This window comes from Dendrobium catenatum, unplaced genomic scaffold, assembly GCF_001605985.2.
Source record: "Dendrobium catenatum unplaced genomic scaffold, ASM160598v2 fragScaff_scaffold_1348, whole genome shotgun sequence".
NCBI lineage: Eukaryota > Viridiplantae > Streptophyta > Magnoliopsida > Asparagales > Orchidaceae > Dendrobium > Dendrobium catenatum.
The window spans coordinates 225,386-248,235 of record NW_021319810.1 but is presented as its reverse complement, the minus strand read 5'-3'; the positions used below and the strand labels follow the sequence as shown (position 1 = coordinate 248,235).

Below are 22,850 nucleotides of genomic sequence, written 5' to 3'. Positions count from 1 at the left end.
AGGATTCGGAGCAGATCCGAGGACAGAAGAACCAGGAAGGGGGGGAAAAGCCGCTAAATCCAACTCCATTAGGAGTGGGAAGCAAAGCTACGGCCAAGGCGACCGAAGAGGAGAGGTAGGAAAACAAAATCGCCAACCCGAGTAAACCCTAGCAGAGCGATTCAACTATGATTTCCAAAATAATTAATTTCCCCTACAAAACTCTTATAGAACTTACCATCACAACGTAAATTTTCTTTACATAATAATGGCTTGTACTTTTTTTTTTGTCTTTTTTTGGCTTTGAGTGGGGAGATATCAGGAGCCATTTTTCTTCCATTGACCAACTGCAACCTAATCTCATGACTGGTACTATAATTGTTCATCTTTTTTACTAAATAACTTTAAGTCTTGCCCCTCATCCCACCATAAATGAGACAAATTATTCTGTACGGAGTCTAAGGCTTCATTTGGGATGACTTTTTTATTGCTTTCTAAAACAAAATTTTAATACAAATTTTTTTATTTTTGTATTAAAAGTCCGTTTTAAAAAGCAATAAAAAAGCCATCCCAAACGAAGCCTAAGTCCAAACTGTTTTTACACATTATATACATTTATATATATTATGTATAAATATACGTACACATATTTACACATTATATATAAATATACACAGTGTGTATAAAAAAATCTAAATATAACTTACGTCCAGACTCCGCACATAATAATCATGCTATATGTTAGTTTTGTTATCCTAGATTTATCGTTCAACCATCATCTCCCCTTACTTTAACAACATTTATTTACTTGTAAATAAAAACAATATGCTCTAAAAACAATAAATTTATTTGATATCTTAAAAAAATATATTATATTTTACAAAATTTTGTCCAATAATTATAAATCTAAACTGCATTTAACAAATTGAATCATTAAATTTTTTTTTTTTTTTAATTCTCACGAAATGAATTCATTCAGAACAAACTGTTATAAATTGGTATAAAGCTAGGTCACAAATTAAAAGAAAGGGTAAATGAAGAAAAGAGTAAACAGAACTCATAAATGAAGAAAGTTTACTATTCTGACGCCACATAACTCAGAAGAAAGCCCCTGCAAGATTCTAATTTCCAGTTTTTGAATGTAGAGGGATTGTTATATATTTGGTTCTCAAAATCAAAGCATTTGTACTAAATCAGCCCCAGCAATCGGAACCCAGAAAAACCGGCCGTTTTTGAAGTCTAGTTTTAGGATTCAACTCACTTGTTCTTCCTCTCTCCATTGTAGTCATCCATCAGTCTCTCCACATCCCTCCAAAATAGGCCCTCGACAAGGATCCCATCCTTCGTAAACCTGTTCAGTTAAAAAGCAACAATGAAATATTAAAACTATTTGATCAGTTGAAAGAAAGTTGTTTATATTAGCTGTGACTTACTTCATTACTTTAACATCAAGTTTTATTTGTAAACTAAAATAGGACGGGTTATCAAAATTTCTCATGTAGCTGCCAAAAAGAGAAAAAAAAAAGTATAGATTTTGGCTTCGTTTGGGACGGCTTTCTTACGGCTGCTTAAAGTAGCTTTAGTAAAACACACATTTTCATGAATATAATTTGCCGTCATTAAAATGGCATTGGGGAAATATAAAGAAGTTATGTTAGATATGTAAATTCATAAGAATTTTGTGATATTCCTAAAGACGCTTATGTATTTAAACAAACAGCTCATCCTCTTATGACTAAGATTTTCTTTAACGTAATTCGCCAGGAATCTGAGACCAAAAGCGTTGAACAATAAAATTCAAATAAGAGCAAAAAGTTACCATTTTGTGACACTCTTGATAAGTTGCACTGATTTGTTTGCAGAAATGGATTTTGGATCCGCACTAGCTATCGTAAGAGTGTACATGTCTGAAAACCTGGGAAGCTTTGAGGACACAATCAACCCTGTGCTGTTGAAGGATCCCTACAACCATATCCAACTTTCAAGATCATCAAAAAGCAATGTAATGGGAAATATCTCATTTTCAATCAAAGGAAATGACTACATAACCATTCCTTAATAAACTGCTTCACATCAAAATAAGATATTTGCGTAAATCATATGCAAACAATGATGACGAAGGCGAAATAAAGCGATAACTACCTATGAAAATGATAACATTTTTCTTGTGAATAATGATATGAATACAACCATAACTACCTATGAAAATGTTAACATTTTTTTTGTGAATATTGACATGTATCATTGTAGTATTTGCCAATCAAAAGAGAAATGAATGTTCGACAATACTGCACCACAGTGAATCATTCATATTTCCTATACGGCTATACCAGCTCCATCAAGTGGAGCAAGTAATTTTTTTAAAATAAAAAATAAAAAAATAAATAATAATAATAATAATAATATATTTTTTTTAAAATAATGCATTCCCGAACTGATTGGTGACCAAAGTTTGATAATATCATTTCAATTGCCTTTACGAGTTCCTCTGGACTATATAGTGAAATGTCCATAATATCTCACTTCCAATTCCTCTTATCATTTGTCTCAGTCTGATGTATTCTTCAATAAATCTTAATATAGAAACCCTACTGATTTTGTGGCAAATCCAAATAAACTGTAACTTATTTGAGTTGAATTTTAAGAGAGAGTGTTGAGTTCAAAAAACATTTAGAATTGCTGTCAGATTTACAATAAAATTGATTTGACAGGGCTGAAAATTAATTATATTTGTATATGTTTCTATATATTATAAGAAACTGATTATGTTGCATATTGATAAGAGCTTCGCCGTCATCATCATTGTCATCATTAGCCTTATGCCAACCATTTCGGGCAAGGTCAAGGTCGGCATTATTAATCTTCATTTTGCATTCATTCCTGTAAATGTAGGCTGAGGTGTTGAACGTATCTTTTAACAATTTTATCCATGTAACCTTAATTCGACCCATTTTTCTTTGTAACCTTTTTACATCCATGATATCAAAATTATCTAATGGGCACATTTTCTGACATTCATTATCCAAACCAACTAAAGTCTACTTTTAGTCTCCTTTCTTCAATAGATGTCAATCGAAAATAACCCCTAAGATAATAATAAAATAATTTTTTTTTTTTTAATTTTGTTCGCATATCTATCTTATAATTCTCATTTATACCACAGTCAACTTAAATATCAATGACATTTTACCAACCCAACATTCAAATCCATGCAACAATGCCTTCTTGTAATTTATAAAATTTACTTTTAAACCTTCATGATATCCACATATAAAAATGTTTAAGATAATTCTCCATTTTAATCACCCAGTCTACACTTTGGAAATTCTTCTATATTATAGAACTAAGATATTTAAACCAATCACACTTTGATATTGTCTTATCTTCGAATAATATTGCAGGTACATATCACACACTTAATCTTCATTCTGCTTGCTCTAAGGCCTCTATCTTTAAAATATTTTTGATAGTATTCTAGTTTTACACTTATTTCAGTAAATGTCCTTATAATTAAAACTACATCATTATTAAAAAAATATACACCAAAGAACCATGCTGCGAATATCTTGTGTAAGCATCCAAAATCGATATAAAAAAAGAAACAATGTTAATTAATGATGTAAACAAAGATAATTGAAAACCTTGGATCATTACACAACTATTAGTATTAGGCAATGCTCCATCATATATATCTTCGATAATGTCAACAAATTTTTGGCACACCTTTCTACCTTAAAGCCCACCAAATAAATTCTAGTGTCACTCACTCGTATGCCTTCTCAAAATTAAATTTACATTTAGTCCCTTGTTATTTATCCTTTTATAAATAAGCAATATATTTTTCCTTGTTCTTAGCATAATATCTGCCAATTCTTTATTTATACCATTCCAATTTACCCATCTTCCAATGGAAAATCTAATTTTAGATTTAGACCTATTCAAACCTTGCTTATTTTTCAACATAATCGGGTTAACTTCGGCATGTCACTTAAGAGTGACATTCTAGGCCACCTTTGTTATGTTAATCAAATTAAGTTGGGGTGCGCGGCTTAAGGATGACATTCTAACCAATCCTTGCTAAGTTCTCAACACAATGGAGTTATGTCATGGTGTACCACTTTCGGGGATTGATCTAACACTTGTTAAATTCTTATTTGCACTCATTTCAATAAAATTAATTTTAGTTCTACAATTTGTTATCAATCAGCCTTCAATGTTTTCATCAGATCAAAGTTGTAATAAAAAATTAAAAAAATACCACAAAAAATAATAGTAACAAAAACAACAATAATAACAATTTCATAATAGATTTTGATGTAACGACCAAAAAGATTTGGTCAATAAATGAAGGATTGCAACAACTATGCTCAGAGAGACTGACCAATCAATAAAATTAAAATTAATGAACAATCAAGTGTAATTTTTGAACTGGTAAAATCATTCATTACAAATTTATGAAATGAAAGATAGCATCATTTTTCAAAACTATACCATAATGAAGCATAAGTTCACGCTTGCGTAAAAATAGACATATAGGCACATAAACCATATGCATATTATATCAAACATCGATCAAATCCCCGCAACCACGTGCACACAAGCAAAAATGAGAAACAAAGATAAAGCATACATTAAGTACATGGTGTATAAAGCTCCCATCAATTAGGATTGTAAATGAACCGGGTCAAGTTGAAAATTATTTCGTTTATGCTCCTTTCATTTATTTTATTATTGAATTAGAGTCGAGCTTGAACATGACCCAAACTTAAAATTTGTTCGCACTTACTAGTTTCTTAGCAAGTTTGAGCTATAATTGAACTTCAATAAAGCATAATTGATTATATGTTTGGCACAAATGCTTTAGACATGTGTAGTTATTACTAGTGAAATTCAAATATTAAAAAAATAGATTTAATTCATTATATTTAGCTAATTATTTGATATTTGCATCGTACTTATACCTCATATGATATGCATAATTTTTAAAATTCATAAAATATAAGATCATTAACATAATAATTTAAAATAAATCATCCAAAAAATATATGAACCAAGGTTTAAAATTGCGTAAATAAGACTTGAGGCGTTTTTCGTCCATGAGGTGAGGCGTAAGCCTCGAGGCGGTGTGAGGCGTAAGCCTCACAAACAAATAATTGCGTAAATGATAATTTAAGTAGTCTAGCGGGTAAATAACAGTAAGAGTCTATCATACAATAAAAAACATCTAAATGAGAAATGAAATTATTTGAACACAATAAAATAGATGCAATATATGCATCTCATAGCATAATTCAAAATACAAAATCACAAATATAAATCTATCAAAACTCCCAAAGTACAAGGGGTCCAATAGAGGTGTTTCCTCTTCTCCATCAACATCTAACCAGCTGCTTTGTATGCACAGGCATTGTCAGTCACCACCTGAACAACCAATTACTCCCCGATCTCCTCTACAACCCCAACTAATAAATTGAAAATGAAATAAGCATTTTTAACCTCATCTGAAGCTTCAATTTATCGTAAAAACACTGTGCCATAGGGATTGTTTACAAGAATATTAATCATGCTCCTGCTCTTCATGCTACGTTTTTATGAGAGCCGGATACGTGTTCCTTCATGCGGGAAACTCCTCCCTTCACCACTTTTATCATAAAAATTGCATTTCAAATACACGTAAGTCTTCTCACTGTCGCCTAAATCAACTTGTACATTGTATTTCAAAGAAGGGTGAAGGGAAACTTTTTCTTGCCCCTAACCATGTTTCCTAATGCACAAATGCAAAATCAAACAAAAATCTCAACAAAAAAAAAACCCTAGATTTTTTATAACTTGAAAAATCTTACCTTGAATTAAACAAAAATACCTAAAATCAGTAGTGGAGTTGTCGTAGAAGGAGGTCAGACACTAGAAGCTCATCGGCATGACGCGGCGCCGGCGGGAGAGGCGGCGGGAAGGGAGGCTGAGCGAAGTTAGGCGTGCGGACTTGCGGCTTACGAAGCTGTTTCGTTCGGTTCGGGTAGGCGGAAAGAAGAAAGGGGAAGAAGGGTTATTTCATTAAGAACTTAAGTGTTTGGGACCTGGCTCCATGAGGCGTGCGCCTCACCCAAGATTGCGCAATTGAGCCTCTGAGGCGCACTGCACAAGCCAAGACGCATACACCTCACCTGGACCCAAAATTGCTCAAGCAATGAGGCTCTTTGGGGTAGAATTGCGCAGAGGTGCGCCTCTTATTGCGCAATTTTAAACTATGATATGAACATTTTATCAAATTCTTAGCAAAATACTTGTTGAATAACAAATGAGCATATTCACAAGTATGAACGAATAATTAGATCAATGTTCAAACTTATTTATATGTCATTTTTTTAAAATTATGTTCAAATTTGTTTAATTATATAAATAAATGAATATAAATGAGTTCTATAGGACTAATAATTGAGCTTACAATTATATTATCAATGTATGGTTGGAGGACGGGTTGCTGGACATAGACTTGGCCCTTTATTTGAAGAGAGTATTTATATGCCTTGAACCTAATACCTCCATATTATAATAGAGGCATCTTAAACCATTATTCCAAACCCGCCTTTAAAAAAAATAGCATATATATGGCCATTTTTATTTTACAAAAAACAACATGATTTAGCATAATCGTGACAACTTACCTATGTTCATAAAAATTAAGGGTTCAAAGTGCACATATCATATTAATTTTATTTTAGTTTCCATTCTCTTGGTGGAGAATAGCTTACATAATATATGGGCTCATGCGGCCCTATGCCCATTACGGTTAGCCCACTTAAGCTTATATTCATTAGAGCTAGACCATTAAAACTTTTAGACAGTCAAACTCATGGGCTATGTGCCAATCATACCTATTTGAAAGCACTATTTTATAGACTTATAAGAGCATAAAGCTCATAGGCCTGCAAAGTACAAAAAAGTGCCTCATTAAGTTCTCTTTTTAGAAGGCATGATTGATTGAGTCGATCAAGGACACCGCATAAATTTAAGTTAATCTAGTTTGAGTTCGGGTCCTTCCCAATATAGACTCAAACTATCATTTGGTTTGAAAACATCTCACCCAACATATTGAACAATAACTTGACAAGTAAATGCTACCATAAGAACAATAATCATACTCTTCATAACTTAATTAAGTAAAGAAACTTATTCATCTTCACTAATAAAAGTAATAATTTATAATGAGATGATAACCTGAAATGGGGTCAAAGTTAAAAAAAAAAATCCAATATTTTTGAAAGCATCAAACCTATTATAGATAATCCTTGGGTGATCACAAAGTGGGGAGGGAGAATAAAGCAAGAACTACAGTACCCTTTCTTAGAAACTATGTTGAGTTTAATCCATATTTAAGTACATAGACAATAGCTATGTTGTGCAACATTAAAAAAACAGCAAGGGCAAGAGAAAGATAGATTGAAAAAGGTGCTTTCATCAAGAATTTTTATAAAAGACAAGAATTTATTTTCATTAGTACTCATATGGGTATCTAAACCATTAAGATCTCCTCTCGTTATATATTGGTGCTCTCGTTAAGGCCAAAAGAACAGAAGTATGTGTCAAGAAAACATTAAAGCTTCGAAGTCTAGCTAACAAATGAAAAATAAGGGCAACCCATATTCATCTTGATCAGTTTAATCAAGTCATGATCCAAAATTTGAACTAGGTCCAAGATTTCATTGAAAATCAAAGTGACTTGAACCTCTTCCTTACTCAGAACTCACATAATGCCTCACTTATGAATGAGTCATCTGAGGCCACATCGCTTCCAAGTTGTCTAATAATCAGCTTTAACTAGGCCTTAACACTTAAAAAGCTGAAGTCGATCGTTATAACCATGAAGATTCCCACTCATTGAGATTACTATTCTATGTACTTAACAACCTATTGAGTGTACATGCTCAAAGTACCCACTGACCAACAATAATTTCTCACTGAAATAACTCATCCCAATGCATTCATAAAAGGTACTCATTCACAGTACATAACTTGCATAATCACTGAGAGCAACCTCCAACCCACCAAGAAAACTTTCCCACTACGCAAGAAACTACAGCATGATCGCCCTATTGTTTTCTATAAAATTTACTAAATTGTCAATTATATAGCATCTATTTTATAGTCTTCACCTAAGGTCCAACGTGGGGACATGAAATTTAACACATTAATTCATTTCTCAAGAAAATTCTAGATAATCTTCCATTGGACAACAAGAGAAACAAGGTACTTCCAGCATATCATTCATTACAGACGGAAACATTAAAAACAAAAAACAAAAAGCTTCTCAAGTCCGAAAAAAACTTACAGGAGGAGGATAAGTGAAGAGGATCGCATTTTTCTCCTTGGTGTAGCTAATGAATTGCAAGATCCCATTGAGAACTACATACTTGCCATAGTCAAAGAAGAACATCACACAAACCAACTCAGCTGAAAATAAAAAAGACCATGAAGTTGAATAAGTGAACAACCAAAGGATATAATATGATGCAGCCGATGAGGATATCCCTGTTCTCCGGGAATTTTTTAGGGTAGAACTGCGCAAGTAGGGCAATGGCAATAATCACAGTCCCGATCAACAGCCTCAAGTTGCTCAGACGGAAGTCCTCCGGGTACCCCCGGCTCGTCACGATCTGCCACGAGACCGCTATGAAATCTCAGGGAAAAAAAGTGCAAGCAAAATAAAAATCAACAAGGAATCGAAGGAACACCGATTCAAATTCCTTGCCTCATTAACAGATTCGTCAAGAACGTGCTTGATCGCATGGGGATCAAGGAGGTTCGCCTTCTTAGGGTTTTTCGAGCTGTTCGCCATTCGCACCCTTTTCGCCTCTCCTTTTCCTCAGATTCTCTCGCTCCGAGTCAAGCAGTTTACATAACCGGCCGTCACATTCCGTTTATTTTACTCCTCCATCCGGCGCCCCGTCGTTACGGTCGAAGTTTCTGAAGAAATTTTTTGGTGATTTTTGGTTGTAAATAATTAAATATTAGAGATTCAAAGGAATTCATGTATTTAAATAATTTAAAATAAATATAATATATTTAGAATATTTAAAATAAAACCATAAACCCGTCAAATAAAATAAATAAATATAAGAAATATTATATTTTGGGGGATTTACATACATACCATAATATTCTCATATAGTTACATAGCAAGCACCTAGATTTTTTATGTTTATATAACATTCAAAATTTTAAATTACAGAATAATTTTCATTAATATTTACTTATTTAAAATAAAAAATATATATATTTTTCACATATATGCTTGTGATTTAGATATTTAAAGTAGTATATACATAAATATAAATGTTTAAGTGTTAGAATCATAAATATAGAAGAATTTGATGGTATTATTGCAAATCCTCTTAAATATTTATATGTTTAATATAAAGAGACTGTTTGGTTCTCTAAAAAAAGAATGTATATATAAAATGAATGCAGTGTAAAAAGAATATAATATAAAAAGCATAATTTGGAGCTGTTTGGATAAATATAAATAAATTCTGATAAATGATTTTTTTTATTGATTTGAAGTAAAATAAATGTAATGTAAAGTTTAACGATGACAGTGATTAGTGGATGGCGGCAATGGTGGCAGTGACAGGTGGAGGCGATGGTGGCCATGCTGGCTACGGGATGGTGGTGGCCAGCGGTGGTAGCTGGAGGTAGGCTGTGGCAATCAAGCGAGTTTGATTACTATATAAATCGTTCTCGCTCAAAAATAGACGAGTTTGATTTGCTAAAAAATAAATTAGAATGATTTACACTATATTTATTTTGCATTCATTTTTCGTCCAACCAAATGTTAGAATTTTCAAAACCCCTACTTTTGGAATACTTTACAATCTTATGTAATCCAACCAAAACAGCCCCAAAGTACACTTTAAGTAAATTATGATGAGTTTGAAATATATTAAAACTCTCATTTTTTAGTTTGAATTAATTTGGATTATATATGGATTAATTTGAAATATATATTATATTTATTTATTTATTTATAAATTTGAAATTTGAGGAAAGGAAATTTGTATAAATTCAGAGTCAGGGCAGGTATTGTGACAACTTAAAGTCTCAAGCATCGAAATATTTCCATTTTAGCCTAATGCTCTTAATCTTTTTTTGTTTTAAGTTAGTATAATTTCTCAAGATATCACCCATCCCAAAAGTGCTCCTATAGGACCTATACAAACACATTTAGCTTGAAATTTCAACAATTATATCAAAAGACATGTTAATAGTTAAATGTTAACTTCATTTTACTTACGATGTTTCTTTTGAACTAATGAAAATGCTAGTTCGTACCCTTCAAACTTCACATGGATTTCATGTCCTTCTTGTACAAATGTGCGATGGAAGTATGAAAGCACAAGCAAACAAGCCGTCACCCACCTCCAACAACCGCCACTTGCTGACCGGTGGGGGATCTTCCGCTCGCCACCATCAACCATCATTGGACATCACCATCATTTTACTTTACATTTCATTCATTGTACATCAAGCCAAAAAAACAAAAAACATGCATTCCTTTTACGCAGTGGCATAGTTAGAAATTTTTTACACGGAGGCCCGAGTATATCATTTCAAATTTTTTCTAAACTTTTTTCATCCGGATTTAGGACCAATAGACAAACAATTTTACAAATTTATTTTGAATTTATTATTTTAAAAAAGAAAATTTTAAATATAAGATAATATAAAACATATGATTATATTCACTGATAAGAATTCATAATTTTGTATCAGATGTAAGCTTTTTTAAATCTATTTCCAAATTATTTGATGTATTCATTTTCAATTTTATTATCTATTGATTTTGTTCATCTCAGCTTAAGTAGTTCATAATCTTGATTTTAAAAACTTCTTAAAATCTCTTTACATAGCTTTACTTATCGATCAGCAGCCACTCCCAACTCCTCTCTAATTCCACCACTAATTGCACTTCTTTTAGGCTTCGTTTGGAACAATTTTTTTATTGCTTTTTAAGCAGCTTTTTAGTATAAAAATTAAAATTTTTGTACTAACAAGCTGTTTCAGGAAGCAGTAAAAAAACCGTCCCAAACGGAGCCTTAATCATCACACAAATATAGCATATCAAGTGATTCTTTTCTTCATGAGAAGGATACTAGCAATACAATATAGAAGGGATGCAAGGGCGTATTTACTCACCACAACAATATGAGGTGAAACTTATTATCAAATAAATTCTACTACATCAATCAATCATTACATTCATCACAAACCAACAATTAGCCCAAGCCAACTACCCACTCAAACTAAAGGATTCACAAAAACCCACATCAAGAAAAAAAAAACTACTAATCAAATTAAGGTTTCGTTTGGAACAACTTTTTTACTGTTTTTTAAAACAGCTTTCTAGTACAAAATATTCTTGAACTAGAAATTTTTTACTATAAAGATGCTTTAGAAGGCAACAAAGAAGTTGTCTGTTAGGCCCGCCCAAGGGCCGGCTGAACCGATCAAGGTCCATCCTGGACTGGTTCAGTGCTACAGGAGGCGGGCCAAGGGGACGAGTGCGCTGAACAAGAGAGAAGGGAGAGGGGATGGTTGGAGTTATGGGGCCCACATCTTAATTATGTTTTGCTTGGAAGGGAAATTTGAATTAAGGGTTGTTTAGAGATTTTGTAATGGTCCTCTTTGCTTTAATTAGTCTCTATTGTTAGGATTAGGTTTTCATCTTGAATTTGAATTTGAATCTGAATTTGGGATCTCTTGTATGGGTGCTTGGTCTCTAGTCTTTGGCCAAAAAAATTTGAGAGTTTGTTCTTCCTCTTTGATGCATTCATATTTTGGTTTCTTTTTGTTTAGATGTAATTTGAACATTATAGTTGTTTTTTTTTTATGATATCCAATGATGGAGAACATCCAATGATCATGTTACGAAGTGCTTGGGCATGACAAGGCTTGGGTTTGCTAGCATTTTGGGTCCTTTTGTTCATTGGGCTGCTTGTTGTCTCTCGATTTGGGCCTTGGTTGCTCTCGGGTTGGGCTTTGGATGCCTTGGTTTTGAGCTGTTAACTTGGGATCTTCTTGGTGCTAGCTCATTAATATTTAAGCTGATGTTTAGCTCATTTGGAGGAGTAATTGCACTTCTTAGCTCATAAATTTGAAAATATATGTGGAGTTGGAGCTTGCCCCTTTCCCTTCTTGTGTCCCCTCAGTTTTTCCCCTTGTGATGTTCCCGTGAATTATTGTTGGGTCCTGGTTCCAGTCCCCTGTGTTGGCTTTTCGGGTTCCTCCCTGGTTGTTTTCCCGTGGCTTCTCCTACCCAGTTTCTGTGTTGGCTTTTCTGGTTCCTCCCTGACTGTTTTCTTGTGGCTTCTCCTACCCGGTTCCTGTGCTGTCTTTGGGATTTGTTTTGTGTTGACTGCTGGTCTTTCTCTTCCCCTTACCTGATTGGTTTGGTTGGAGGTAGAAGTTGATTGTTTGGCTCCCCTTTCTCTCATATATATATATATATATATATATATATATGAGGTGTTTTTGTCTTGAGGAGATTGTTGATTAACTTGAGATAAGTTGCTAAAAACTTGAAGGTTTCTTCTCTTGCAAAAGCTTGAGAGCTTGTTCCACCTCTTCCTCATCTCTATTTTGCCTTGGCTTCTAATATCTTCTTCTCTACACAAGTTCCACTCCACTTGTAACATTCTTCTTGAGCTATTGGGAGATGTTTATTAGTTGTTTGGAGACATTTCCCGGAGGAGTTTGGTTGGACGTTGGACCCTTTTTGCTGTGGTGGACCATTGGTTTGCAAGCCTAAGCACTTTATCATATATTTTCCTACTTCTCGTTGCATGTGAGGAAACCACTTGCCAGTTGTTCTGAGGATAGTATTTTTATTTTATAATTTTATTTCGTTTGATTTGACTTTTCGTTTGTCTTGGTGTTTGTTTGGATGTTTGCAATCTAAATTGAATTGAGTTTGGTTTTCATTTGTCCTAGTGTTCTCCTATTTAACTTTTCTTTTTAGTTTGCCTGCATCACTCTTAAATTGAAGATCCATGTATCTTGTGATGTTTTCCTTTCTCTACTAGTGAATTTCAAGTGTTTTCTCTCGTATTTCCTACAGTTTTGTCAGAAAAAAGTTTTGTCGGAAAAACAGATGTTTACTGTAGATTTATGTTCTATTTTCTATTATTTCGGACGGTTTCCTATCAGTCCTAAATGAAGCCTAAATCAACTAGCTGTATGTATCATATGACATTGATATGCATAATTAGATAGCCCCCATCATGCTAATAATTAATACCTCCATAAAACAATTGACACCTAAGTGTCCAATGAAAGATTAGAAATGATTTCAACGCATACATAAACAATCATCAGAAATGTCATATCAAGTGAAGTGATCATATAATAATTTCAGAAGAGGTCATATGCCAATTACACAACCATATTACAATAAATAAAGCATTCATAAACTTGTCTGTAACTGAATTAAAGTATGGCATTCACATCTCATATCAGCATTACATTTAACTACAACAGCAATTATAATTACAAGAGGCAGAGCTTTCTCAATCAACCACAACATAAACACATAATACTAACTCGAGCTACTAAATAATTGGTCACTATCTTAATCAAAACAACCACACAAAGTTTACAATCATACTAACTTAAAAAATCATAATAACAAATATCAAAAAATCCAAAGTGAAACAACAAAATAGGAATAAACAAAATTTCAAAACTAAAAAAGTAATATTTATATGTAAGGATGTGAAATCCAACAAAAAGAAAACAATGCAATCAAAATACACACCTCTAGAAATATATTATGATTGCTACATCACAAGTATAATAAAAAAAAATCAAATTAGTATAATATTACAATTAGACTATATAAACAAACTTATCAGACATAAAAAACACACTCCAGCAAAACAACATCATATATAATGATGAATCACACAATAACATACAGTTTGTTGTGAGCAATAACTATTACCATTAAGGACCATTTCTTGCTACATAATAAAAATATGCATAGCATTTCTAAAGCTTCGTTTGGGATGATTTTTTTACTGCTTATTGAAGCAGCTTTTTAGTATAAAAATTAAAATTTTTGTACTATAAAGTTGCATTTGCATTAAGAAGCAGTAAAAAAACCGTCCCAAACAAAACCAAAAATTACTCAATATGCTCCAACTACATCAAGAACACCTAGCATATTCCATGTATGACTTCATACAAGCCAGTAGCGAGCACATATACCACTCCTTCCATTTATTGCAGGGTGAAATAAGCATCGAAACCCATAATAAAGTTTAAAAGAAAATAATTGTGAGTGACTATTGATGATGATGATGATTTAGTCTCTATTCCAATCACCTCCAAAATCACATGACATAACATTTACCAAACGAACAATGTCCAATCAAACATCACATATGCTTAGCAAGGTACTCATAAGGTATCCAAGGGACATTAATGCATCACTCACCAAGCAAGCCACTCTCTCTCAAGAAGCACAAGATCAGAGTGTAGAATATGCTTTGTTATAAGAGAATTATCACCGTCAGATCTTATGATAAGAAGACAAATACAAAAATTAGTTCAAACTTAAGGCCCAAGGATTTCCAATTTCAAGGATACTAACCAAAAACAGTTTACGCAGCATTAAAAGTTTAGCGGTCAAAGCATAGCTTAAGGGAACATATCAAGATATCTTTGCTATACAGTAACTTTGTGGACAAAGAAGATTACCTAGTAAAATTTGCAACAATCCAGAAAAATCTGAATTTTATTTACTAAACAACCTTTTTAAATTCAGCTAAGCAGCTGTAACTTGTATTATAGCATGAACATGGGGTGTAAATGCAGCGCCAAGGTCAACATATAAAACGAATTCAGCAAACAAGAACAGAAATTAGAAGAAGTCTATGGTTTTGAATTTTTTATCATGTATGCAATGAGAACAAAATGGAGAGAGTATATATCACGTACAAGATTGGAAAATGTAACTTAATTATAAGAATAATAAAAAAAGTAAAAATATATTGAAAAGAAGTAGATTTTGAGATACTAGATGAAATCATCGGACATAAGAAGATCATTCTTAGAGAGATATAATGTTAATTCATGCTAACAAACTCGATATCAACATCATCATGAACAACTCAATCTTGTAAAATTGATAGGAAATTTTAATATGTCAACTTGAGAGTTGATGACAAAGTTGGCTGGATAATATCTCATATCAACCCCCTCATACATTGATGATGATGTTGATGACCACTATGATGATGATGCTACTATGAGCGAAGCTCTTACTTTTTACAGTTTTTGTTTATTCATATAATATGGACACTTCTGAATGCAAATGTATGGTGTACTGTGATGAATAAACAAGGCAAAGTTATGGGATATAAGAATCATGGCATGATGTTTGTATGCTACTTGGTGATGTTATGTAGGTGATGGTTTACATCTCAAAATTTAATTAGTTCTTTTTTTTCTGATATTTTAAGGGGAGGTTCATTAAAACTTAACCTTGGTTTGAGATCATCTAATATAGATTTGCTATCAATAAAATGAGGATATTATTGATGAGCTCGCTTTTGATAATCACAACCAAATAGTTAGAAAGTGTAATGATTTTATGATCTTCATGCAGGTATAAAATTTTGGTGCACCATTCTAGAAAATCAAAGCATGAAGATCAGAACTCGTGCACATAAAATTTTTGTTCTCATATGTACAAGATGTTTGATTGATATTTTGATTATTCTAGCTCAAGAAAGAATGGATAATCCCTTAAAAGTTATTTTAAGTAATATGCAATCTATAGTTTTATATCTGTAAGTATTTTTCTTTTAAATCTAATTTAAAATATCACATACATCCTATATTGTAACCATTATAAGTTAGCTGAATTAAAAACTCTTAAAATCTATTGAAAACCCTTAACGGGCCCTCATAAAGCACTTAGTAGGTCCCAATTAAACCTATTGAATGATTTGCTGTGGCTAAGATTAACGAAACCCCATAGAGTGTATAGATCTCCGTCAAGCCTGTTAACTTACCATAGCAAAGGTTAACAAAACTCAAGAAAGTTTACAGATGTCCGTTAAGCCCCAGGTAACTTATGGATTCTATAAAGACAAAATTACGCCATACAAGAGTTGTGTAAGAAATGTATTTTATTTTTATCTTTCCGTTGTAATCTCTGGATTGTTACCAAACCTTGACTTGGAGACTTACAGAGGTCCTCTTACCTATAAGTCTATAACTAAGAAGTAGGTACTTCTCCCTTAAAGAAAAATTATTACTTGCGGGTCCGGATTCGTCCGAAGACCAATAAAAATGCGCCATGTCGCCTCTAAAAATGTATCACGCTCGGTACCAAACACGGAACCGGATGGTTCTCCTGTCCGGTTTCCGCACACAATAATCCCCCCCCCCCCCCCCCCCAAAAAAATGTGTGGGGTCCCCCCCCCCCCCCTCCTAAAAGATGTTGTGACGGGGTCACTTTTCAACATAAGAGATGGATGACTTCTTATAATAGAAGTAGTGAAGCAAGGACCAAATACTAGATGTATAAAAAATATTAAAATTTCCACGCAAGAAATATATATTGATGTCATCATTGGAGAAAATCTCATTTGAAGGAAAAGATCAAATCACATGACCATAAATTAGTATGTATCTAAATCAAAAAGCAATTATGATACAAATAAATAGTTAGTCAACATCACGGGACAAGTGATTTAAATCACTTACCTAGATTTTTGTTTTAAAATTTGAACATTTCTCACAAGTCTCCCCACTGAAGCTAGTCCATGTGGGTGAGCTCTATAAGTTAGATTTTTCATATATAAAATGAGAAAAGAAGGGAAAACTATTGCACTATGAAGAACGAAACCAGGCTTCTCTTTTGATAAAAACTGGAATTCAACAAACCCTGACATGTTCTAAATGCAAAGAAATCAGGATACTAACATAAAACTTATTGACGTTCGGGATGTCATTCAACCAAAAACTTTATGCTACCTTTCAGAAACGTTAGACCTAGGCTTCGTTTGGGATGACTTTTCTTACTGCTTCTTAAAGTAGCTTTCAAGTACAAAAATTTTATTTTTTGTTTTAAAAAGTTGCTTTAAGAAACAGTAATAAAGCCGTTCCAAACGAAGCCTTAGGCTTCATTTGGGACTGATTTTTTATTGCTTCTTAAAACAACTTTTTAGTTTAAAAGTTAAATTTTATACTAAAAGCTGCTTTAAGAAGCAGTAAGAAAGCCGTCTCAAATGAAGCCTTAGTAGTGACGGTGAGAAAAAAGTAAAATTTGTGACAATGACATAATGACCGTAAACTTATGTTTGACTTTGAACATCTAAGATCACTTTTTAATTTTCATAATTACAGACTAAAGTTCAAAGATGATAAACAAGTATAAAGACAAAATTCTACACTACCAATAATTAGATGGCAGGTCTGATAACAGGAACATGAATTGGTGTAAAAGTAGCTGCAAGTAGACCACTCATCTTCTGCAATTTCTTTTATGAAAGGTGTCATCGAGCAGAACTAAAATCAACCAAATACAATAGCCATCGTACTACGATAATGCCTCTTAAACATAATGGATTTTACCTCTAATGCTACTGATGTTTTTTTTCCTCTTATAATAATTTTCATTCACAGTTGTCTATTGCTTTTCTAAGTGCTTGTTTGAGATCATTTTTTTTTTCAAAACAAATTTGCTTAGTGTGTTTTTTCATTGTTTTTTAAATATTCAAAACAACTTTAAAGTATTTTGAGTGTTTTTTTTAAACAACTATTGCTGCCAATTGGCTGTTGACACCTACGGTGACCATCACCTCCACCATTGCCTCACCGGCAGCTACCATTGCCCCACGGACAATTGCCACTACCACGGTATAAATCAGTTTATGCAATATTCAATAAAAATTTATTTTTTAAGATATCAACCATTTTTTTATGTTGAAATATAAACAAAACAATAAAAATAAAATATAAAAAAAAAAAAAAAAAAAAAAAAAGATTCCAGAAGGATAAGAAATCTTCTTGCTACATTAATGCATCCGACGGGATAAGAAATCTTCTTACTACAGTAATGGCGTGTTGGAGCCCTTATTCTAACATAATCCATATGCCAGACGGTTAGATGCTCATCACTTTAACAAGATCTTGTCGAGAGATTTGGTGCATGGGTCAATGATCTCCTATTAGTTGTCGGACCACTTATTAGCAAAGATGGTTGTTGGTCATTGTTACCACAGTTATGTGATGAGCTGCAAGGTAAGCCTTGAGATGCCTGTGGTTCACCATTCACACCCATTGAAGGGGCGATCAACCCATGATAACTTAGATTCAATTGTCAAATTATTAAATTTAACATATAATAAATATCTTTCTTTTCTATTTACATTAAAATATGAGCTAAAAAGCTATTTGATTTTTAATATTTTAAAGTTAATTCTTGCTTTGGATGACTACCATGGCATAAACTAGAATGCAGGTTCATCTTGTGTCTGTCCATCAATATCAGACTGACTTACCCCATTAAGTATTAGATGGAATGATGCAACGGGTTCAATTGCCATATATGCTTGGATGGCCTTCTCATTCATGGTGGCCTAGTAGCCCTTAGTGGCCACTAAACAAGGTAGTGATAGTCTTCTGTAGCATTCCAACCTACTATATTATAATATAATCTAAATAATACAGATTTAAACAGTTTTGTTTGATAAAATATAATTCTAAATAATTTTGGATATGATTATACCGTAGACTTCTTCAGGATGTAGTACTACTTACATGCAGAAGAATGTCATATGTTAGGTTACATGTTTGAAAATATGCAGACAAATTCTTAAGTCAGGTGCAAATCAATAACAAAGCTAAGGACTTCATTGTAGCCATGTAGTTAGCTGCATCAAGGTTCTACAAATCGAAATTATGAGCTTCCAATTTTAGGATGGCAGACTATGGTGGAAGGGAAGCAAATTGCAACTAAAATTAACAACATGCCCATGTTTAATTAGAAAAAACAACAAATGCCAGTATCTTACTTAGAATAAGACCCCCGCCAGTGTGGTTTGCTTGCTCCTGTAGGTCAAAGATAATCCTACAAAAGAAATCTCAAATACATGCAATAGCAACATCAAGCCTTTGTCCCACTACATGGGGAAAGTGAAGGCCGGTTAAAAAAGGGGTGCAACACGAGGACTTCCCAGGAGGTCACCCATCCTAGTACTACTCTTGCCCAAGCAAGCTTAACTGCGTAATTCTGATGGGATCCGGTGCATTGGTGCTAGTATGGTCGTACCCAAGATAAATCCTACAAAAGTTCTAACCCAAAGAGTTCTGATGCCTGTGGTTAAATACATGCCTTTTACATTAATAAAAAAAGAGATTAATCAAAACTTAACCAGAATAAATCCAAAAAAAACTTCTCATACATATGCCTTTTACACAATCATTCAGAACAACTGGTAATTTAGGATGTTACATGCAATATAATGGTCTATTACTTGTTTCTAGAAAAACAACCAGTAATTGACCAATCAATCAGAAATGAAAAGCTAAAACAAGTAGAACTGAAACCTTCTTAGAAAAACCAAAACAAAAGAAAATTAACATAAATAAATTTGTTCCAGAATTGAATGTTAAAGCCCTAACTGTTCAAAAAAATTCCCCACTTCACCTACATGACAAGAAGCTCTACCCATGTATAACAAAACAATCTTCTACAATCATATCACACAATAGGCAGAATTCCCACAAATAATCATCAAGGAGTTGAATTGGATAACTCGAAATGTTTATTACACCAAAAAAAAAAAAAAATCTATGAAGATCGAACTATTTGTTACAAGAACCAAAGCGTTAACAAACGTATGGAATCAACAAAACAGAAACAATAACAAATATAACAACAAACGAAGCATCAATCAACATGTACCCAATATCACAAGATGCTCAATTCTCTTCCTGCAAATTCTAGTTGCCCACCACCGTACCCAAATTGAGCCTGAAATTAAGCTTTCCCAGAATTAATCCAACCGAGCTTCCACCAGAAAACAAAATATATGTCACTTTATATCCATACTTTCCACATTGGGGCAGAATACGATCTCTCATTTTGAGACCACACCATCCATATCGTAAAAATCAAGAAGACACTCTCATTCTATAGTTTCTCCCCATCTTCTTCAGCTGCCACCTTTTATAAATAAGGAAAGCTGCAAAAGTTAATTGGAGGACGGCTGCGATGGCAGCGAACGCAAAGCCGAGCCTTTTACCGAGATTTAGCTTACCCGGCGGCGGCGGCGGCGGCGGCGGCGGAGGGGGCCGGTGACGGTGGCGGGACATCGGCTTCGGGGAGTGTTTTTTATGGGAGCGGGGAAAAGGCGGAGAATGCACTACTAGGCCAGCTGGCTCAGACATTCTGTAGTTCAGGGGAGGGTGGGAGGGGGACGATGCGGGGATAGGGGAGTGAATGGGGGAGGAGAGGGAGTGGGAGAGAAGGGACAGAGCGAGAAAACCTAGGGCTAGGGTTGTAGAACGGTGATCCATGGTGAAGCTGCTGTTAGGGCACCGGTCACCGACCGGCCGCTCCGACCAGTTTACGGCGGGAACGCCACCGCATCTAAAGAAAGAAATACCGGTAAAAATGCTGAGAAGAATTCGTGCGTCTGCTTTCAAGAATCGAGGGAAGAGAGAGAGAGAGAGAGAGAGAGAAAGAGCGCGGGGGGCAACGACGCGGATTTAGGTGGGGCCGTGCGAAGAGATAGCGAACGCAAGGGTGGCAATGAAGATGATCTGCTGCGTCGCGCCAAACAGGAAACACGGAATGCTTTGAATTTTGCATGGGAGATGGGACAAGTTGGGTCAACGTAATATTTGATTATGATAAAATTTAAATTTTATTTTCAGATTACCTTAATAAAAAATAAATTAAATATTCATATGATATGCATCTTAAAATAATTTCTAATAATTTTAAAATGTATCATAATTGACTGATCACAATATTTTTTCTTAATTTTTTTTCTAAAATTAACTTTCATGAAAATTATATAAACCTTAAAAAAAAAAAGTAACTGTAAAGCTCAAATAAAATTGAATCTAATATATTTTTCCTTAGGAAGCTCCCTTCTTTAAAATATTCCAATACGTTTATTTTATTTTAAAAATTATATTTTTATAATTAACTTTTTTGTGCTTTTTATTTATAATATTTAGTAAAAATAAAACAATCATCACCTACACTAATGGACAATACACATCTTATTGTATCTACTAATGATAGGTTGGTTGATTTTACTTGATAAAATTATTAGTCATATTAAGTAAATCATATTTAATTATAAGTTTGCTCAATAATCTTCAGCTGAGCAATAAAAATAATTTTTTTATTGACTATTTGGGATGGTTTTCTTATTGCTTCTAATTAAAGCATCTTTCTATTACAAAAATTTTAATTTTTATACTAAAAATTTACTTTAAGAAGCAATAAAATAGTCGTCCTAATGAAGCCTTAAAATGGATTTTTTACTCTTATTTACAAAATTCTGTGATTATTAATAACTGTGGTTGAGAGTGAATCGTATCATGATCGAATTTTATTGAAAAAATGGTGCTAAAGGATTGCCCGGGTCAATTTACTCGAATCTAGGCTAACATGAGTAGGTGTGTAAGTCAAGCCAACTTGAACTCGACTCAATAAATGGCTCATAAGCCCAACTTGATGAGCTAATGATCTATAACTCCACTTTTTAGCTTATATATCATATCATTAAAAAATATATTAATTTAAAATGCATTTAAAATATATTAACATTCAAAATTTCCAACACAAAATTATTAAAAATATGTAAAATTTATATATCACTTTCTTATATTAAGTTACTTTTTATTATTTTTATTTCATATTCTTTTTACTATTTTATTATACTAATTGTTTAAATCATAATCATTTTCTACCTTTAATGGTAAATGACTAGACTAGAACTCGTAAAATAAAACTCGGGCTTAAACTCAATTAATTAATCAAGCTTAAGCCATAGATGACTCAAACTCGGCTTGACTTGTTTACATCCCTAGAAATTGAGTGACGATGGTGCCCTAATAGTGGTGCTTGCATCCCCCCTTCACATACAAACAAATCATAAAAAAAATACTCATCCATGTATATAAGTTTGACTTAGGCTTCGTTTGGGACGGCTTTATTGCTGCTTCTTGAAGCAGTTTTTTAGTTCAATAATTAAAAATTTTGTACTAGAAAGCTGCTTTAAAAAGCAATAAGAAATTCGTCCCAAACGAAGCCTTAGTCTTCATTTGGGACAGCTTTTTTACTACTTTCTTAAAGCAACTTTTTAGTACAACAAATAAAATTTTTATATTAAAAATATGCTTTAAGAAAGAGTAAGAAAGCTGTTTGGAGCTTAGTTCGGCAACAAAGCACTTAGAACACATTAAACGCTTCTTTCTTTTTTCCTAATTGTCAACACAAGTTCACAACCAATGCATTCAGACAACCATGGAATCAGAGAAAGGCTGGGAGTGCAAAAGACTTGTATAACTATTAACTACACATGATATGGAAATTTAATAATTCTACCACTGTTAAATTAAGACATGTTGCTTGGCAATTATCATCCAACTACAAAGTCAAAAAATATCATAAATCTAACTTAGGTTTTATTTGGGATAACTTCCTTACAGTTTCTTAAAACAGTTTTTTAGTACAAAATTTATTTTTTTTTTACCAAAAAACTGCTTTAAAAAGCAGTAAGAAAGCCATCCCAAACAAAACCTTAATTACAACATTTGACTAAACATCAGGATGATAGCTC

At 33.2% G+C, this 22,850-nt stretch overlaps 1 protein-coding gene, 1 long non-coding RNA gene and 1 other non-coding gene across 3 annotated transcripts; all 3 read right to left on the bottom strand.

Annotated features, from left to right (window-relative positions):
- Positions 1-980: 980 nt before the first annotated feature.
- On the bottom strand, positions 981-8,896 carry LOC110106756 (probable signal peptidase complex subunit 2). The gene is made up of 5 exons (XM_020836745.2): positions 8,729-8,896; positions 8,482-8,633; positions 8,309-8,390; positions 1,799-1,941; positions 981-1,330 (listed from the first exon to the last, which is right to left on the bottom strand). The coding sequence occupies exons 1-5, from the start codon at positions 8,813-8,815 to the stop codon at positions 1,237-1,239; spliced, it is 558 nt and encodes a 185-aa protein (XP_020692404.2). The 5' UTR covers positions 8,816-8,896; the 3' UTR covers positions 981-1,236.
- Positions 8,897-19,201: 10,305 nt separating this feature from the next.
- LOC114580858 lies at positions 19,202-19,320 on the bottom strand. The gene has a single exon (XR_003702471.1). It is a non-coding gene; the product is annotated as a 5S ribosomal RNA (ribosomal RNA).
- Positions 19,321-19,767: 447 nt separating this feature from the next.
- LOC114580857 lies at positions 19,768-20,451 on the bottom strand. Its single transcript, XR_003702464.1, has 2 exons — positions 20,310-20,451; positions 19,768-20,215 (listed from the first exon to the last, which is right to left on the bottom strand). It is a non-coding gene; the product is annotated as an uncharacterized LOC114580857 (long non-coding RNA).
- Between the last annotated feature and the right edge of the window lie 2,399 nt (positions 20,452-22,850).